The sequence below is a fragment of the Rousettus aegyptiacus genome, unplaced genomic scaffold, assembly GCF_014176215.1.
Source record: "Rousettus aegyptiacus isolate mRouAeg1 unplaced genomic scaffold, mRouAeg1.p scaffold_m13_p_9, whole genome shotgun sequence".
In the NCBI taxonomy this organism is placed as follows: domain Eukaryota; kingdom Metazoa; phylum Chordata; class Mammalia; order Chiroptera; family Pteropodidae; genus Rousettus; species Rousettus aegyptiacus.
Genome location: NW_023416312.1, coordinates 44,560,999 through 44,582,828, shown reverse-complemented (window position 1 = coordinate 44,582,828; position 21,830 = coordinate 44,560,999). Strand labels below are relative to the sequence as shown.

Genomic DNA, 21,830 nt, shown 5'->3' with positions numbered 1-21,830 from the left:
ATTTGACAAGACAGTTCAGGATAAAAGGGGTTGGAATAAGAGATCTGTGAGGAGCATGAAGGAAGGACCTGTAAGTGGAAGAAGCTAAGATTCCCCAACTCCATATTCTGGACCAAGACCTCCATAACTCATCTAATTGTTATGGATTACAGTGGACCCCTTCTAAGATAGGATGCCCTCAATGTCTTTGTAGGCAGACCGAGAAACCCCCCCTCCAACTAATTTTCCTGCCTCTTTTCTAAGAGTTATGAACCCCCTTGTTATTAGTATGGATGTTGAGGGACAGGAGGTCTCTTCTTTCATATCTGCTTCTGGCTAAGAATGGTCGTAGTCTCTGCCTACTGGGGTTTCATGGAGCTCTTTCCCTTTCTACCTTAATCAAAGTGGGGTCTTGGGTTACCTACTGAAGTGCCACCTCAGTCCCTAGACAAGAAGGAGAAGATACCAACTGTTATTTAAATCATATATCTATTCATATCTATTATCGATTTGCCTATTAAGCAAGTAAAGGGAAACAGGCTTGGTTAATATATTTCTTAAAGAGTAAAAAGACCTTTGGCCTAAAGTCCCCTTCTCTCTCAGACTCTAAGGACCCTGCCAGGCTAGGGCCATTTCTGTATGATTGTCCTGAGTTACCAGTTTCAGGGTCATTATCTGCATTTGGGGAAGAAGGCCTTTTGTCCCAAAGAAAAGAGGGAAGAAAACTTAACTAGGTATATCATTTCGTGCAATGGTGAGTTCCCCGCAATGCCTAGTTGAAGACTTTTGAGGCATAAATACAGTTAGTCTTCCCAGGGAACAAGGTCTCCCAGTACTGTAAGCAAGAACATAAGAATAAATAGTTTTTCCATAAATAAGAAACCATCCAGTAGGTAATTTAACATGTGCATTTGCATAGCTTACAGAAGTAGTGGAGCTACAGTTCAAGGTCATATTATCTGAGATGTTAAAACATTGGTTAGTACACTGAGTAAATGTTATGCATTTTTCTGCTGGTGTTATGATAGAAATTTTCCTTATCCTTCCGGAGTTTCAGGTGGGGGCTGCAAGGGGAAAGGAATTCCCAGACCACTGGTCCTATCTATTTACAGATAGTTTGTCTTGCTTGTGTGATAAGAGTTTCCAGAAAGCCATTTAAAGATCAATAGGTTTCCAGAAAGCCATTTAGAGGTCAATAGGTTGTGGTTAATCTATAACCAGCTGAGTTGGTCATTTTTGCATGCCCTTCCCTTTACATTTTTCAGATGCCTCCTTTCCACTCTTATCCTTGACTCTTTGAGACTCTAGACATTCTGGGTTGTTTTTTTTTTTTTTTTTTTTTTACACTGGAGTCTTACTTTCTCTATCTAAATCATCCTAGGGGATCTCCTGTTAGTGGTGGGTAAAGTTTATGTGTGCTGCAGCTCACTGCTGTACTGTGGCTTCCACCATGCTTTTTAAGCTTTTTGCTAGCAGGGGCAGCAGACACGGCCCTATCAGGTAGATTCTGAGGAGTAGTAAAACTGCTGCTATTAAGGTTTTAAACACATCAAAGGCTGAAAATCATCCCCCCAAAAGGCTATTGTGGTTCCGTCCGTGCCATACTTGCACAGGCACATGTGCCAGTTTTGTCATCTTCTTGACAAGATCTTCAACTGTCTGGTCTTGGTCATCGATCTGTAGGCAACAGTTGATGAAATTGAATTTTCCACATATGCCTCCTTTTGCTGCTAATAGATAGTCTAGTGCCAAACTGTTTTGGTAGATGACATTTCTCATCTGAGTCTGTTGATGTGCAAGAAGGGTCAGGACTCTCCCAGTCTTGTTGGTAATAATGTCTAAGATTGCCTGTAGTCAGATAATCCAGTTTAACATGTAAATGGGGATATGATATCCCCAAAATCCATCTTCTGCCCAAGTGGCAGGCCCATAGTATTGGATTATCCACTCTGAGGGCCACTCATCATCCTTCTAGTCCCTTATTCGGAGTTCTCTTTTTACCCATTGTAAGGGTTGTGGGGCTGGGTAAACAAGCAGTTCCCCTGTTTTCAGAGGTAAGAGGAAGAAGGATGGCCTTATAATGCCAATTATACAGCTCCCTTCCCAATTTCTGGGGAGGCAGATGTGGCTTTGTTTCCACAAATCCAGTAAAGCCCACGTGGGGCTATCCAGTCTCAGACCCTGCCTGAGTCCTGCCAGGCTCCAGTTAGCTCTGGGAATCTGTCCAAAGGATTTCTCTCTGTCCTGTTTCCCCACCACACTCTTTGTTTAGAGGTGGCATTATAATGCCATAGGCCAAGGCAAATTAAGTCTCTGACTGACTCCATGAGATTTCCTCCACCCCCGCCAGGCAGTACTGTCCTATAATAGAATGCTTTTAAATCCACTGACTATCATCAGAGGTGCGTGGGACTGTTATATTTGGCATTGTCTTGGTGGGAACTAGTTCTGTATCCCCCATCAGAATCCCCCCATATACATACATTCAGGGAGTGAGCTATTCCTTCAGCCATTTTGAGAAATAAGTTTTTAGTTGATTGTGGTGGGGGTGGGTAGGGATTCAGTTACTTCCTTGTGAAAGACTTATAAACCTGAAAAGCTCAAGCTGGATGGTCTAGTACTTGACGTCTGATGCAAATTTGAACATAGGAATTTAGCCCTGTCCCATCAATGCCAAGTGCTAGTACTTCCCCAGATTTCCAATGGGGATTCAGGGGGTTGGTTACGATTGGTTCTAATGGATTGCACTTATGTGTGGTGCAGTCAGCGTTGGAGAGAGGCCCATGAGATGGGTCAGGACAGAGTAAGTAGTAGCTCTAGTATCTAGTAAAAATTCAGTGTTTCCCTCCTGCCATGATGAGGGTGACCTGAGGCTCCACTGTTGTGATCATTTTTCTAGGAAATCCTGTTGTGTATTTCACTCTGTATTTCAGAGTTTGAGGGTGAAAGGGGGAGAAAATTCCTGATTACTGAAATCTCTGGGAAGGCACTCCTATCAACTTATAAGTCTGGGTCTTGGTGAGGGAGCAAGGAAGCTGAACTTTTACTGGCACAGAAGTCCTGGCTAGCCCGGGCTTGCCATTATACCAAGCCACGGGATTAATTTGTTGGCCAATGCATTAAAAGACTGGGGGTCTACACCCAAGTTGTAATGTCACTGCTAATTTAGTTAAAATATCCCATCCTACTAAGGGAGCTAGGCAGCTTGGAACTATTAAAAACTCTTGCTGAAAGATCTAATCTTCTCATTGGCAGGTCATTGGTGGAGTAAAATGGTTGACCTAACCTTCTCCTACTCCTATAATGATTGTAGTTCATGAGGAGAGTTTTCCTGCAAATGCAGGGAGAATAGAACAGGTTGCCACTATATTTAAAAGAAATTGAATTTGCCTACCCATTACATCCAGAGTTACCCAGAGTTCCTCAGTAGTAATGACCATATTCCTGGGCTGGGGCAGCAAGGATGGCCCTGGGCCTCTTAAGTCATACAGTTCTTGGATCTGGCCTACTAGGGTGTTGGCTGTCTGCTCTCCTCTCTGGGAATGTGGACAGTTAACTCTCCAGTGCTAGGAAATAGTACCAGTTTCTTTGCATGTGTGGCATGGGCTTGGGGGCTTTTTGGTACATTCCTTTGCCCAGCATCCTACTTTCTTGCATTTGAAGCAAGAACTCAATGTCTCTTTATTCCCTGGTCTCTTAAAGGATGCTTGTCAGGTACCAAGGGCCTGGCCAATTGCGACAGTCATAATCCTGGCTTGTCACTTTTTTTTTAAATTCTGTTCTCTTTTTCCCTCTTCAAGATCTCAAGTGTTATAAACCATGAAGACCATATATAGTAATTGATTTTGGTTAGTGTGTGGCCCCATTTGCAGCTTTTGAAGCTTGCACCTGATATCAGGAGTTGACTGGCTAATAAAATGCTGGCCTAACAAAGCTATCTCTGCAGCAGAAGTGGGGTCTACATTAGTATACCTCTTAAAGGATTCTTCTAACCAGCTAAAAATAAAAAAAGCTGGCCAGGTTCTCATCTTTTTTCTTGAGTAATGTTTCTAAGCTTATCATAGTTCATGGCTTTTGTATTCCTTGTTCTTTCCCAGAATTGGTCGGGCCACCAGTACTTTACTCTGTCCCTGCCTATTTGTGCAGAACCGGGACCAAGGGGGGGCACTACAGTAGGATTTGCAACCATGAGTCTTTGTATGGAAACTGGACTAGGTGTCTAAGAGACTCTGTCACTACCCAGTACACAGTTCTAACAGTGGAGAAGGCCAGGGTCCCTTACGAAGGCCATCCTACCTGTAGGTGGGCCACTCATGCTCACAAAGAGTATGAAATTTTCCTGGGGTGAACTTGACGTTGTAATCCCTAAGAAGCCTTTCCTAAAATTTTTCAACATACAGTTTAAGACAGTTGACTCAAAGAACCTCCCTTTATATTTGTTTTAGAGAGCTTCCTAATGGAGGGTAAAATAGACCTTAAAATTTCAAGAAAGTAATTTAACAGAGGGCCCCTATGTCAAATGCGCTGTTTGGAGATAGACGATTCTTAAGCCGAATCAGTGGTTAATTTTCCACCCTCCCCCGTGTATCTCACCCTGTGTCGGTGATGCAAAGACAAACAAGGCTGGATGCCTCTTCTAGGTAGGAGACCACTCAGGTGCTTATCTGGCCATGTCCCGAAGGAGCTTAGGTAATGCTTAGCTGTAGTGGACTTAGCTTTGTGACTTACGATTGGACACTAGTCCAATCCTGCCCTGAACTGTATACTGTACAACACGGAACCACAGATGAGCCCACCTGGACTCAGTAGATTTTAGGGGACCTTAAGGGTGCTGTGGAGCCACAAATTTGTACCTGACCAATCAAACCGGTCAGGCCGCTCATTCATGCAGTCATTCACACACCAAGTTAAAACATTGCTTCCCCACTTTTGGAAGGCCCTGACCTGTGTCTTCCCCCCTCCTTGGAAGATCCTGATATTTCCCCCACTGGGGAGACCCTGATGTCTTCTCCCCCCCTTTAAAGACCCTGGTGCCTTCTAACTGAAGACTAAGAGGTGATCAAGCTCCTCTTCCGTCCAGAGATGGGAACTGAGGGGCTGGGACCTTACCTTATCCTGTGGCCGATTCTGGTGAGTTAGTCTGACCCTCCAATGAGTCGAGTCGGGGGCTCAGCCATCAAGAGAGTCAGCACGGTCAGAAAGAGAACCTGGAAGACTATTGGATGTCACATCTCTCCGTTCGTCTCAGAGCCCCTTCTCCCCGACCTGGCTGAGCCATCAGTCCAGCAGCTCAAAGGGCTGGTGTGGTTGAAATCTCACTGGGGCCTCCAGAAATGTTGCGAAAATCAGACTGATAAGAAACAAAACAGCACTTGGAGAGTTGGAGAACTCAGGTTTATTACGCCGGCAGTCCAGGCAGAGCTAGCACTCTGAAGATCTGGGCCCGGAGCTCAGTTGCAACATTCCTTATATAGCACATATTTGGCATGGGCTGGTTGATTAATTTGTCCTCAGATAGTTACAACACATGGGAGTTACTATGGGTTGCAGGCAGTTGCAAAGAATTACAAAGTACGGGAGTTCCTAGGGTGTACAGGCAATTACATTTGTTGCTTAGATAGAACAAGCAAAAGAGAAGATGAATCTTTAGTTAATTTTGAGTACAGCCTATGTAGCAAGCATATTTATAGAAGCAGAACAAAGCTGATTAGCCTTTTGAGTGAAAATTTCTCTTCAGTTTCACTTCTGAGTGTTGATCGAAAATCCAGAATACCAATTTGAAAACATATATTCACTTCTATGTTTATTGCATAATTATTTATAATAGCTAAGATATGGTAGCAAGATAAGAGTCCATCATTAGATGAATGAGTAAATATGCACATATATATGATGGACTATTATGATGGAATGTTACTCAGCCATTAAAAAATGGAATCTTACTATTTGCCACAACACGGATGGACCTAGAGGGTATTATGCTAAGTGAAATAAGTCAGAAAGAGAAAAGACAAATATGATATGATCTCACTTGTATGTGGAATATAATAAAAAAATAAAACTCATACATAAGAAAACAAATTTTTGGTTGCCAGATGGGAAGGGGACTGGGAAGATGGGTGAAAAAATTGAAAGGGATTAAGGAGTACAAATTGGCAGTTATTAAAAATAGTCATGGGGATGTAAAGTACATCATGGGGAATATAGTCAGTAACATTGTAATAAATATGTATGATGTCAGATGGGTACTATACTTATTGCATGATCACTTTATAAGGTATATAAATATCTAGTCACTCACTATGTTGTACACCTGAAGTTAATATAATATTGTATGTCAATGATAACTGAAACATAAATTGAAAAAATAAATTTTTAATAATTCTAATTTAAAAGGGGTTGTTTATGAGTACAAATATATAGTTCGGTTGTGCATTTAAGTAAGATTCATACTTCGAACAGGAAAGTCTGCTCCCTAACACCAGAATTTTGTCACCTAGTTTTTTTATTTTATTTTATTTTATTTTATTTTATTTTATTTTATTTTATTTTATTTTATTTTTTATTTTATTTATTATTATTATTTATGCCTACAGCACATGGTCTTTCTAGATGGTATCCCATCCAAGTACTAACCAGGCCTGACCCAGTTTAACTTCCAAGATCAGATATCGAGCTTGTTCCAAGATCAGACATAGGGCTTGTACAGGTGGCATGGCTTTTGACCATGGACCGTGGCTCCACTGGGGTGTGAACCCAGGACTTCTGTGTGTAAAGCAGATGTACTAACCGCTACCCAATGGAACCACATCCACTTAGTTTTATTTTTTAAGGAGAAACAAAGAACTGAATTCCTAGAAATGTCATTGAGGCTTGTGAAAAAGCCAAATGGTTTCTATTATGTTGCAATAGAATACAAGTGAAATTAACACAATTATCTGGTTGCTTGGACCAAGCCTCAGCTTTCACCTGGTTTGCCAGAGTTATTGGAATGTTACTCTTTTCACAAAGGAGAAAGAGGAGGAGGAGGAGGAGGAGGAGGAGGAGGAGGAGGAGGAGGAGGAAGAAGAAGAGGAAGATGACAATTTTCTAATATGTCCCCTTTACTTGAGACAGCAGTTAGGAACCAACAGTTAGACTGTAGGATGTCTTGTAAAGTGAAAGTGGCTTTAGAGTCCAAGAGGAAGCCAAAACTAATTTCGATTTCAGGTTTCCTCAGGGAAAAACTCACCTTTTCCTTTTATATCTACCTTTTTCTCTTCTCTAAATGAGTATTCACAGTTTTAACCCTAGTTTATCTTTATTACTTGATTTTTTTTAATTTAACGATGTTCTTAGGAGCTTTAAAAATAACATCTTCCCACATAAGCTTCTACTTAATACATGTCATGGTAGGTCACCTTCAGTATTGCCTATTCTGAGATCCGAGCACATTTCTAACAAATCAAACCAAACGTTTTTAGTTCATTTTAAGAGATAATTCAGATTTAGATGTCCTCAAATAAATATGTTCCGTGTTCTGTTCATTATTTCTTCCATTTTGAATATAGGATAGACTAGCTTGCACTGAAAAATTTGGTGCAATGAGAAAATATGTGAATATTTATGCTGGCTATTATGGACTATTTATTCTACATAGAATTTTCATACCATGTATTTTGCTCTCAATTTTATGTTAAGAATTTTGCCCCACAACTATTGCACAAATAGGATGGGCACCTAATGAGACTTTTATTTATTTTTTAATTTTTCAATTATAGTTGGCATATCATATTATATCAGTTTCAGGTCTACAACATAATGACTAGATATTTATATACCTTATAAAGTGATCACCCAATAAGTCTAGTACCCATCTGACACCATACATAGTTATTGTAATGTTAATGACTATATTCCTTATGCTGTACTTTACATTCCCAAGACTGTTTTGTAACTGCTAATTTGTACTTCTTAATCCCTTCCTCTCTTTTATCTACTCCCCAACTCCCATTCCATCTGGCAACCCTAAAAATGTTCTCTGTATCTATGAGTTTCTTTCTGGTTTGTTTATTTTTTTCCTTAGGTTCCACATGTAAATAAAATCATATGGCATTTCTCTTTCTCTGTCTGACTTATTCCACTCAGCACAATAACCCCTATGTCCCCGTGTTGTTGCAAATGGCAAGATTTTATTTATGTATGTATTTATTCATTCATTCATTCATTCATTCATTCATTTATTGTGGCTGAGTAATATTCTACTGTATATATGTACTGTCTCTTCTTTATCCATTTATCAATTGATGGACACCAAGATTGCCTCCATATCTTGGCTATTATAAATAATGTTGCAATCAACATATATTCACATGTCTCTTCAAAGTAGTATTTTTGGGTTTTTTTTCAGATAAATACTCAGAGTGTGATTACTGGGCCCTTTTTTCTCTTGTTATAGCCTTTGTTTTAATCTGTATTGTCTGCTGTAAGTATTGTGCAGATTTTTTTGTTTCCATTTTCATGAAATATTTTTTTTTCATTATTTTACTTTTAGTCTGTATGTGTCTTTTGATATGAAGTGAGTCTCCTGTAGGCAACATATGTAAAGGTTTTGTTTTCTTTTTCATTCAGCCACCTTATCTTTTGATTGGAGCATTTAACCTTTTTTCATTTGAAGTAATTGTGGATATGTAATTATTACAATTTTATTATTCATATTATATAAACATATGTATATATTCTTCTTCAAAGACTTCCTCCAACATTTCCTGTAATGCTGGCTTGGTGGTGATGAACTCCTCTGGCTTTTCTTCTCTGGAAGCTCTTCATCTCTCCTTCTATTCTAAATGATAGCTTTTCTGGGTAGAGCAATCTTGGTTGTAGGTCCTTGCTTTTCATCGCTTTGGATATTTTGTTCCAATCCCTTCTGACCTACAAATTTCTGTGGAGAAATCATCTAACAGTTTTATGAGAACTCACTTATAGGAAACTAACTGCAACCAATTGATTTCCTCTTGCTGCTTTTAAGATTCTCACTTTGTCTTTAACCTTTGGCATTTTAATGATGATGTGTCTTGGTGTGGGCCTCCTTGGGTTCATCTTTTTTGGGACTCTCTGAGCTTCTTGAGGTTATGTCTATTTCCTTCACCAGGTTCAGGAAATTTTCTGTCACTATTTTTTTCAAATAGATTTTCAATTTCTTGTTCTCTCTCTTCTTCATGTATGCCTATGATGTAAATGTTGTTATGCTTGATGTTGTCCCAGGGGCCCCTTAAACTATCCTCATTTTTTGTATTCTTTTATCTTGTTGCTGTTTTGATTGGCTATTTTCTACACCTTACCTTCTAAATTGTTGATTCAACCCTCAACATTATCTAATCTGTCGATTTCCTCTAATATACTCTTCATCTCAGATATTGCATTCTTCATTTCTGGTTTATGTTTCTGTCTCCATTTTTATGTTTTCTATCTCTTTGTAAAGTTCTCACTGTAGTCATCTACTCTTCACTTAAGTTTATTGAACATCCTTATAACCAGTGTTTTGAACTCTGCATCTGTTAGATTGCTTGTCTCCACTTCATTTAGTTCTTTTTCTGGAGCTCTGTTCTGTTATTTCATGTGGGACATGCTTCTTTGTTTCTCCATTTTGACTGCCTCCCTGTGCTTGTTTCTATGTATTAGGTAGGGTTCTCAAGCCTACTGGTCTTTGTAAAGAGGCTTTATGTAGTAGGTGTCCTGTGGGGCCCAGTGGCCCTGGTCTTTTGACCTGGGTGCCCAAGCTGTTCCCTTTGTGCACCCAGGGGTTCTGTATGTCTTCCTGATGTAGTTGAGGCTTTGTTGCTCTTTGCACATCAGTGGGAGACATTGACCAATGGGTTGATTGATTGTGAGGTTGGCCAGAAAGGGGCTGACCCTATAGAGAAATAATCACTTTAGCAGGACTCTGGTGTCTACGTTGTCTGCCCTTTGGGTGTATCCTCCTCAGGTACCATCCTGGCTGGTGCTCTGGTTGAAGCCAGCCACTATGCATGTTGGCCCAAGGGCTTTCTGGGAGGGGTCCAGACACAGGCCAAGTTCAGCAACAGCCTGTGCACTGTCCAGGGCTTCCTGGCAAGAGTCACCAGGCAATCCACAGATGGCCATCAGCTGTGCTGAGCTTAGTAGCGCCTTGAGAAGCCAAGCTGGAACTAAGCTGATTTCCACTAGTGCCAGGCTTGGGGCTGCTCAAGAGGTATGGGTAACACAGAAGCCAGATGATGCTTGTTTGGGTTATGTGAACCTTTCAGAGAGTTTAGAAAAGCTCAAAGCTTGAGCCATGACAAGTCATTTGTATGGAAACAAACCACTGGAGGTGGCTTGGGTGGACCCACAAGTTGGGAAGGACAGGGTCTCGGAATCACTGGGGTGGGGTGACCTGTTTTAGTCATGTTGATAGAGCTCAGATATGGCAGCCACCTGCATCTGCTCATGGGATTGGCGAGAAACAAAAAGGAATAATAAATACTGCCAGCACGTCTGCCTTGTAGATAGCTGCCCCTCCAATCCTTCACCCTGAAGTCAGACAATTCGGTTTCTTCTCGTATGTCCCTGGCACTCTTCGAGTTGCTGCCCCAGCACTGGAGCTTAGAGCAAGTGAGTTCATTACTGAGTGAGTCTGCATGCAGGCCCTTTAAGAGGAACGACTGTGACTTCAGCTGTCCTCTGTCCCACTCAGAGAAAATTTCTTCTGGTTTTCACAGCCAGATTGTGGAGACTTCTCTCCTTGGAATGGGGAGTCTTGTATGGGGCTGGGACCCCTTGCTATTCAAGAAGGACCTCTACAGCAGAGATATTGTTCTCCCAACTTTTAACTACCATATGTAGGTGTGGGACTAGTCCATTTTGTATCTCCATGTCTCATACCAGTCTCGAGGTGGCCTCTTCTATATGTCCCCATTTGTAGGACTTCTGTTCAGCCAGACTTGGTTGTGCTGTTGTAATTTTGATGTGGTCATGAAAGCAGCCAAACATAGCATCTACCTACTAAGCCATCTTGACCCGAAGTCCTAATGATATTTTTACATTGTAAATAACTTGAGGGTTTTTCCACATGATAAAAAAAAAAGCTTTGAGCTGGGAACATGTTATGTAGTACTAGCAATTAAAATAAATGCTACTTATCAGGGATTTATAAGTAGTGGAAGAACAAATTTAATGATAAGGAAATTAATACATAGACACAAAAATTACTACAGTTCTTATGAAGAGACACTTGTTAATTATAATATCTAACTTCACAATCTTGGTAGTACACTAAAAATTCATATATTGCTTTTCCTCCTGAAAGCTAAAATTCCTTTTCAAAAGATCATAATTTTAAAACAAATGTTCTCCTGTTGTACATAGTATTATATTAGTTTTAGATATGATAACTCTTTATGTAAGTTGCATTTTATAAATTGTATACATTATTTTCCATTATTACCCCAATCCAATTTAGGAGAGTGTTGCATTTTAAATTTCAATTAGAAAGAAAATGATGAAAACATTTTATGTATAGGAAGGATTTGAAGTCTGGACTCCCTGTGGGACTAGACCATATCCATTTAGGCAGAAGGCATCGGTAGAATCTTACACCTCGTGCAATGATTTACAACATTTTTCCTCGACTCACTCACTTTCACAGTATTTCACTCTCTCACTCTCTTGCTCTCTTATTATTCTCTTATTATCATTCTCTCTTCTCACAAACACACACATACACGTATAGGGCATTGCGGGATATATATTTTAATTTTTGTTTTTAGACTTTTTTCAATATCTCTTGAGGTAAGTGGAAAGATCGTATGGAAAAACAACTGGAAAAAATCACATATATATATATATATATTTATTTCTAGCTCTGTCATGGACTTTCTGTGCTGTTGAATGAGACATTTGACATTTCTTTTTTGACTTTATCAGTAAAATGGAGGTCATTATCCTATTGTGCTTCTAATTTACTTGCCTAAGGATGCTTCTAAGATTCACTAATTACTACAATATAGTCTATAGTTTATTGGATTAAAAAATCCTAAAGGGAGTGATGTGAGAACACCATGGAGCCCGAGAGGAATCTGAGCAAATGCTGCCAAAATCATCATTAACACTGACAGGGATTGAGACTGAGGGTAGCAAGCATGATTGAATATCTATAAGGGGGGGAAAAAGCATTATTAAGACTTTATATAAAGCAGGGAACCAAGAGGCTTAGACACTACCTACTGGGAACTAAAAGAAAAATGCCTTTTTTGCAACAGACTAAAGACTGACCTTTATATAATAAATCCTCTTTCTGGGGGTGGCGGGGTGGGAGAAGCAGAATAAATTTCCATTAATGCCCAGGTGGAGAAATAATCCATTGAACACCATGAACAACTGAGGTGAAAAGACAGCTCAGAAAGAAATAGAAAAATCTCCAGAAAATAAGCTTGCAGACATAGAAATATATGACTAAAAGAACAGAGAATTCAGGATGGTACTTCTGAAAAATCTCAATGAGATCCAAAACAACTAATATCGACACTTTCAGGAACTGAAAAAGCAACTAGATGAGCAGAATGAGTTCTTTAACAAGGAGATTGAAACCCTAAAAATGAAGAAAATAGAACTTATGGAGATAAAGAACACACTGCAAGAGTTGAAAAATGAAATACCAACATTGAGAAATAGAGTTGATCAAATGGAGGAAAGGATCAGTGATATTGAGGACAGAAATCCAGAAATAAATCAGAAGGAAGAAGAGAGAAACTGAAGAAGAAAACATAATTAAAGAGAAATACGAGAACTAGCTGATGACATCAGGAGAAAAAACATAAGAATAATGGGCATCTTGAAGGCAAGCAAAAGGATCAGGGATTAGAAAACATTTTCAGACAAATAGTTGATGAGAATTTTCCAAATCTAAGGAATGAACTGAAGCTTGGTATTGAAGAAGTCAACAGAACATCCACTTATATAAACCCAAAAAGGCCTTCGCCGAGATATATTGTATTAAAATTATCAAAAATTAATGACAAAGACAGAATAATCAAGGCAGCCAGGAAAAAAGAAGACAGTGTCTTATAAAGGAAAACTCATTATATTATTGTAGGGCATCACAGCACAAACCATACAAGGCAGAAAAGGTTGGAATCAAATATTAAAACTATTAAATGAAAGGAATTACCAGTCAAGAATAATGTATCGAGGAAAGCTGTCCTTTCAATATGAAGGAGAAATAAAGAAACTTTCCAGACATACAAAAATTGAGGGAATTCTCCACTACAAGGCCTGCACTACAGGAAATATTGAAAGGAGTCAGTTCACATAAAACAAAATGAAAAAAAATGTGTGTGTGTGTGTGTGTGTACACACACACACACACACACACACACACACACACACACATATATATATATATATATATATATATATATATATATAACTATGAACAAGGCAACTAGCAAAAAGATAGAAGCAGAAGAGTGCAACTCTTACTAAGAAAAGGTATTATAAGCCTAAATGGTAAGAAGAGATTTGCTATAGCAAGATAGTAACGAACATTCAGCATACATGGGGACTAATTGAGACAACAATGACTGAAAAGGGGAGGATTCAAAGATTCAAATTCACAAAAGGGAATGGAGATAAGGCACACGCAGAAGAAAATGGATATGTGTAGAGGACACACATATATATGTATATCCTCTACCTATTGGCAATGGTAACCACACACCAAAGATTCAAAGATTCAGAATTGAAGTATATAACGTAGAACAAGAAGAACCAGAAGGAAAACTCACAAAACCAAGCCAAAATAAAGAAAAAAGAAACACAAGGGCAAGGAAGCAATGGAAATACCAAGTACCAGACAGCAAAACATAAAATGGATATAAGAAGACCTCGTATTTCAACAATCACCCTAAATGTAAATGGACTGAACTCTTCGATAAAAAGGCATAGATTTGCACATTGGTAGAAGAAACAAAACCTAACCATATGTTGCAGCCAGGAGATCCATCCCAGTTGCAGAGATAAATATAGACTCAAATTAAAAGAGTGGAAAATGATATTTCAAGCAAATGGCATTCAGAGAAAAGCAGGAGTACCGTTACTAATATCATACAAAATATACTTCAAAATAAAAATAAAAGTAAAGGAAGATACTGAGAGACACCTTATAATGATAAAGAGAATCATGCACCAAGAAGACATAACACTTATTAACATTTATGTTCCATATCAGAGACCCCTGATATATGTAAAGCAATTACTAACAGAACTATGGGGAGAAACAGATGAAAGCATTATCATAGTAGGGGACCCAAATACCCTACCATTGGATAATGACAGATCATCCAAACAGAAAATCAATAATAAAATAACATCCATCCTTAAATGACAAATTAGACCTACTGGACATTATTGACATTTACAGGGCCTTTCATCCCAAAGTAGCTGCTTATACATTCTTGTCTAGTGGGCATGGAACATTATCAAGGATTGACCACGTATTGGGACACAGAGATAACCTCAACAAATATAAGAGGGTTGAAATTATACCAGTGATACTCTCTGATCATAATGCTGTGAAGCAGTATATCAACTATAAAAAGAAAGCGGAAAGAAACGCAGATACTTGGAGTTAAACAACATGCTACTGAAGAATTACTGGGTCAGAGAAGAAATAAAATAGAGATCAAGAGATACATAGAAATGAATGATGATGATAGTATAACAAATCAAAACTTTTGGGACATGGCAAAAGCAGTCATAAGAGGAAAGCTCAGAGAATTACAGGAGTATCTCCAAAAAAACAAGAACGAGCCCAAATAAACAATCTGATCCTTCATCTTAAAAAGAAAAAAACAAAAAACTAGAAAAGGGAGAACAAATGGGGCCTAAATTCAGCAGAAGGAAAGTAATAATCAAAATGAGAGCAGAATTAAATTAATTTGAAAGCAAACAAATTTTTAAAAAATAGAAAAAATAAATGCAACAAAGAGCTGGTTCTTTGAGAAGGTTAATATAGTTGACTAAGCCCTCCCTAGAGTCACTAAAGAAAAAAAAAAGAGAAAGGCCACAAATAAAGAAAATCAGGGATGAAAGAAGGGAAATTATGACTGACACCACAGAAATACAAAAGGTTATACAAGAAGACTATGTAAAATAAAAATATATAACACCAAACTTATTAACCTAGAAGAAATGGAACAGTAATTATAAAAATACAACCTTCCTAGACTAAATGAAGACGAACTGGAACATCTAAATAGACCGATCTGCAGTATGGAAATTGAAACAATCATCAAAAACCTACCAAAAAGTAAAAGTCCAGGACTTTTACCAGTGTATTCTATCAAATACCAGTGTACTCTACCAAACATAGAAAGATGATTTAATACTTATTCTCCTCAATCGAGGAGGAGGCAATACATCCTAACCTGTCTTATGAGGCCAGTATTACCCTGATAACAAAACCTGGTAAACATAACTCAAAAAAGGAAAACTACAGACCTATATCTCTCATGAACACAGATGCAAAAATTCTGAATAAGATACTAGTGAACTGAATACAGCAACATATTAAAGAAATTATACACCATGATCAAGTGGGCTTCATCCCAGGGTCACAGGATTGTTCAATGTACACGAATCTGTTGATGTGACACACTACATAAACAAATTTAAAAAATAAGAATCATATGATCATATCGATAGATGCAAAAAAAAAAACCTTTGAAAAGACAAAGCATCTATTTATGATAACAGTTTACAAACTCGGTATAGAAGGAAAATATCTTAAAATAATAGAGGCCATATGCGACGAACCCTCAGCCAACATTATACTTAATACTGAAAACTAAAATCCTTACCTTTAAGATCAGGAACACAGCAATGCTGTCTACTATCACAACTGCTATTCAATATAGCATTGGAAGTCATAGCGAGTGCAATCAGGCAAGAGAAAGATATAAAAGGCATCGAAATGGGACATGAGAACATCAAAATGTCATTCTTTGTGGATGACATGATACTGTACATAAAAAACCCTAAAGACTCCACAAGAACTCTACTAGAAACAATAAGCAAATACAGTAAAGTTTCTGGATACAAAATCAATGTTCAAAAATCCATAATGTGCCAATACTTTAATAATAAAGTGTCAAAAAAGAAGTGGAAAAATAGTTCTTTTCGCAATTGCAGCAAAAATAATAAAATACTTAGGAATAAATGTAAGGAAATATGTAAAGTAGCTATATAATGAAAACTTTAAGACCCTATTAAAAGAAATTGAAGAAGATACAAAGAAATGGAAAGATATTCCATGTTCTAGGGTTTGAAGAACCAACATAGTTAAAATGATAATATTACCTAAATTATACAGATTTAATACAATCTCCATCAAAATCCCATTGGCAGTTTTTAAGGAACTAGAACAAAAAATCATCAAAATTGTATGGAAGCACAAAAGACTCCAAATTACCAGAGTCATCCTGAGAAAAAAGAATGAGGCTGGAGGCATCATTCTACCTGACTTCAAACTATACTCCAAAGCGACAATAATCAAAACGCCATGGTATTGTTAGAAAAACAGACACATAAACCAGTGGAACATAATCAAGAGTCCTGAAATAAACCCATGTTTATATGGGCAAATAATTTTCAACAAAAAAGCCAAAACATACAGTGGAAAAAGGAAAGTCTCTTCAATAAATGGTGTTGAAGGATCTGGAAAATCACCAGCAAAAGAATCAAACTAGACTGTTGTTTATCAACACACACCAAAAATAATTCAAAATGGATTAAGGATCTGAATGTAAGACCTGAAACAGTAAAATGCATAAAAGAAAACATAGGCGCTAAACTCAAGGAGCTTGGACTTAAAGAGGATTTTATGAATTTGACCTCAAAAGCAAGGGAAGTAAACACAAAAAAATAAACGAATGAGTGAGACTACATTAAACTAAAAAGCTTCTGCTCAGCAAAAGAAACTGTCAACAAGGTAAAAAGGCAACTATCCGAATGGGAAAATATATTTGAAAGCAATGCCTTTAATAAGGGCCTAATATCCAAAATACACAAAGAACTCATTCAATTCAATAACAACAGAATACAAACAATCCAATCAAAGAAATGAGCATAGGACCTGAACAGACACTTCTCTCAAGAAGACATATAAATGACCAACAAATGTATGAAAAGATGCTCAACATTGCTAGGTATTAGGGAAAGGAAAATTGAAACCACAATGAAATACCATCTCACCCCTTTTAAAATAGCTGTTATCAACAGGACGAATAATAACAAGTGTTGGAGATCATGCAAAGAAAAAGAACCCTCATACACTGCTGGCGAGCCTGAAAATTTGTACAGCCGCTATGGAAAACAGTATGCAGGTTCCTCAAAAAATCTAAGAATTGATACCATATGATCCAGCAATCCCTTTACTAGGTATTTACCCCGAAGACTTGAAAATGTATATCGGAAAATATATTTGCCCACCAATTTTTATAGAGACATTATTCACAGTGGCCAGGACATGAAGCAACCGAAGTATCCTACAATAGATGATTGGCTAAGGAAGCTGTGGTACATATATACAATGGAATACTACTCAGCCATAAGAAGGGATGAAATATTGTCATTTGCAAAAACATAGCTGGACCTTTAGATAATCATGCTAAGCTAAAATGACCAAAAATGTTGGAAACCACATGATATCACTTATATGTGGGGTATAAAATTGAAAGCATCAAATAAACATGAGAAACAAACAGAGACTCATGGGCATGGATAATAGACTAGTGGTTACCAGATATTATGGTGTGAGGGAAAAAAAGGTAGGTAGATGTGGTAAAAGGCATCTAATATGTAGTGACAGAAAGAAATCTAACTATTGGCAGTGAATACACAATGCATTATATATATATATATATATATATATATATATGATAAAATTGGTTAATAAGGTAAACACATAGTGTAAATATATATATGCCTTACTGTTGAATTGTACACCTGAAACTTACTGGATTTCATTAACCAATTTTATCATAATAATAAAATAAATAAAAATAAATAAAAACAAAGCAAAAGAAAATATCTAAGAACAAATGGTTAGACTTATTATGAAACTTACTCAAGCTCATAAACATGATTGTTTTCTTAGGGCTCCATTATCTTCTTACATTTCTCTTATTTACCTTTTTCGTTAATTATAACATTAGTAGAAGACCTATGTGTATGGCAAATCTAGATGAAGTCATCAAAAGACAGGCAAAACAGTCTTGTGATCATACATTATTTTTGATTATTCTAATTTTTAAAATGTGTTTTACAGCTGCAAGACCGTACTCAGTTCAGTGACCGAGACTTAGCCACTCTTAAGAAGTACTGGGATAATGGCATGACCAGCCTTGGCTCTGTATGTAGAGAGAAAATTGAAGCAGTTGCAACTGAATTAAATGTTGACTGTGAAATAGTTCGGGTAAGACACTTTTAACGATTTTCATGGTGTAATTGATGAGTGTCATAAATGAAAGCTTCGAAAATTATATGGGGCACTGTAAATAATACTATCAGTAAAGTGAAGAAGATAACCCACATAATGAGAGGAAATATGTTCAGATCATATATTTTATAAGGAACTTATATCTACAGTATGTAAAGAACTCTTACATCTCAATAATAAAAGGCAAATGATGCAGTTTAAAAAATGGGCAAAGAATTTGAACAGACATTTATCCAAAGAAGATATACAAATGGCCAATAAACAGACAAAAATATGTTCAGCATTACTTGTCATTATGGAAATTAAAACCACAACAAGATACCTCTTACTACTTACAATGCTAACTAGAATAAAAAAAAACAGATAACAAGTGTTGTCTAGGATGTGGAGAAATTTGAACCATTATATACTTCCAGTGAAAACATAAAATGTTTTAGCCACTTTAGAAAACACTCAAAATTTTTAACATAGACTTATCATATGTCTCAGCAATTCCACTCTTAGGTATATACTCAAAATAAATGGAACGTATATCCACTCAAAAGCTTATACATAGATGTCCATAACAACATTATTCATGATAGTCAAAAAGTGGGGAAAAAATGTCCATCAAGTAAATAGGTAATCAAAATGTGATATATAAGTATAATGGAATATTATAGAGACATGTAAAGGAATGAAATAATGAAACATGCTACAAAATAGATGAATCATGAAAACGTTGTGCTAAATGAAAGAATCCAGTCACAAAAAAAAAACCCACATATTTTGTCATTCTATTTATTTGAAATGTTCAGAATAGGCACATCCATAGAGACTGCAAGTAGATTAATGGTTGTCAAGGGGTGAGTATAACTGGAAATGGAGAATGACTGCTAATGGGTCTAAGATTTTTTTTTGCATGATGAAAAGTTCTGGAATTAGATAGTGATGATTGTTGCATAACTCCATGAATATATTAGAAACATTTTTATTGTATGGAATTTTAAATATATCTCAGTAACACTTTTAAAATGACATGAAGTGATCTGAAATATATGTAATATATTATGTAATGAATGATATATTGAAAAATTATATTAGTCATGTGTTCATTAGTTTACTTCCTATTTGAAAAAATGCCAATATACGATTTAGATAGTAGGAGTGGTGTACTGGTAAGTATTTAACAATCAGCTTTAAGGAAAAGCATATGCTGATTTCCGTGGTATAAAGCTTCCCATCATGGCTAATTCTATGGTTCATTCAATGTAGAGTTCAGAAGCTATTCCAACAATTGGCTCTTATGAGCAAATATGGTTAGGCTTCAGCTCACACTGAAGGGTCAACCCAGATTATAAAGAGGGAAGTACTATTGAAGAACAAGAGACAAAATGCAGAGCTCTTCTAGAAGAAGAAATAAAGCATTTCATTTCTCTTACATACATGAAGAAAGAGGAAGATGTTTAGGGAGAAGTCATAGATCTCAGCTTTCTCAAGCACTCATATTTGGAATAGAAAACTGAAAGCAACAAAAACATATGACAAACAAACAGACTCATGTATGCAGACTTTGGATTGTGGTTACCAAAGGGTAGGGGGGAAGAAGGAAGTAGATAAGGATAAAAAGGGGTCAAATATTTGGTGATGGAAGGAAATAAAACTCTGAGTGGTGAACATACAATGCAATATACATATGATGTATTATTGAATTGTATACTTGAAAACTTTTGGTTTTATTAACCAATATCACCCCAACAATTTCATAAACAAATAAACAAACAAATAAATAAATAATTATCTCAAAATACTGTCCTGTGCAAAATCCTACTTTTCATTTTGTTAGGATCCAGGTAAGAAATCAAATTAAATCCTGTATTTACTGTGTATACTGTGTTGCATATACTAACAAGGAAATAGAGAAACATTAGACACCTTTCCTATTTTTAAGGCACTTGGAATCTAGCTAGAGAGATGACACAAAAATAGAAATTAATAAAGAGAAAGTGGAGTGGGATTATGGTATGAGGATCCTAAGCAAAAACTAATAATAGGAAAATACATAGTATGTGTTTTTGTTCTAGTTGTCATTTTTTAATCTTTTTTAAATCAAAGTCATACATGCACATAACTGAAGGATTCAAGTTCTGTAGAACGTGCTGCAAAATCATCATTCTCACTTCTTCCCTCCTATCATTTCACAAGGGCTATAGTCACCCAATTTCCACCTTTTAGATCATACCTTTGGTATTTACTTCCATCTATTAATAATGTGCTGAATTAATTAGAATTAGGCTTTGCTGTGAGTAACAGAAAGACTCTAAATAACATTGGCTTAGACAAGGTATTTCAATTACAAGTACAAGTCCATGGGTATGCATACAGTTTAGAGCTGGCATGGCAGTTCTTCCCTGTGAAGTTGTCAGAGCCTTTTGTGCCTTCCACCTTCCATTCTGCCATCCCTAAAATGTAGCGCTTGTCCTCAAGGTCCAAAATTATGTCATTTATAGTCCAGTTGGCATGATAGAGAGGGGGAGAAAGAAGGGGCATTGGGTGTGTACCAGCTATCTTTTAAAGGAGATTCCCAGAAACTAACTGCCAGAAGACACATTCACTTATATCCCATTGCCTAGGATTACATACGCGGTCATAATTAATTACAAGGGAAGCTGAAAATGTAGTTATATTGTGGGATACCATGTACCCAAGCTAAACTTCTATTATTCTGGAAGATAGAGAAGACAGATATTGAGGAATACCAGCAGTATCTATCATCTGTTTTTATTACTACTTTTTGATTGTTCAGTGCTAGTCATTGTTGATTGATTTTCCACTATGAAATCTGAGGCTCCCCCCAACCCAAGTCTTTCAAGATCTCTTCATTGATTTATTCACCTACATGTATACTTCTCATTCTCCCAGTATAGTTATTTTATATTTTGATTAGCATTTGATATTCAGTGTTGACATTATTATGATTACGTAAATGTTTCAACATCTTAATTATATAGTATTTTATTATTTGTCTTTTTATGAATAAAATTATTTTTTCCTTGGAGTTCATTATTTACTTAGTTTTATTTTTTGTATCTTTGTTTGCTTAATTTTCTAGGTACTTACTACTAATTTATCCTGAAACCCTTCCTCAGCTGTATATATCCCCCCTTCGATACATTTATACATATTTGGTAGTGTAACAATTTTATCATCTTGAAGAATCTTCTCCTGGAATATGATCTGTTCCAATCTGGATTGGTTATTCTGTACCCAGAACACAGCTGTAACCTTGAGATTTCCATTTTTAATATGTTTGTCCTTTTACTATATTTTCTATAAGATATCCTCAAGTTTATCTTCCAACTTTTCTACTTTTTTTCAT

At 36.9% G+C, this 21,830-nt stretch overlaps 1 protein-coding gene across 3 annotated transcripts in view; it reads left to right on the top strand.

Moving 5' to 3' along the window:
* The window catches only part of HDX (highly divergent homeobox), a 171,636-nt gene that overhangs the window by 97,214 nt on the left and 52,592 nt on the right, over positions 1-21,830 (top strand). For all 3 annotated transcript variants that reach the window (XM_016162731.2, XM_016162732.2, XM_036226812.1), the window contains one exon: positions 18,302-18,448. In XM_016162731.2, the coding sequence (XP_016018217.2) occupies positions 18,302-18,448 (147 nt within the window). The remainder of the gene's footprint in view (positions 1-18,301; positions 18,449-21,830) is intronic.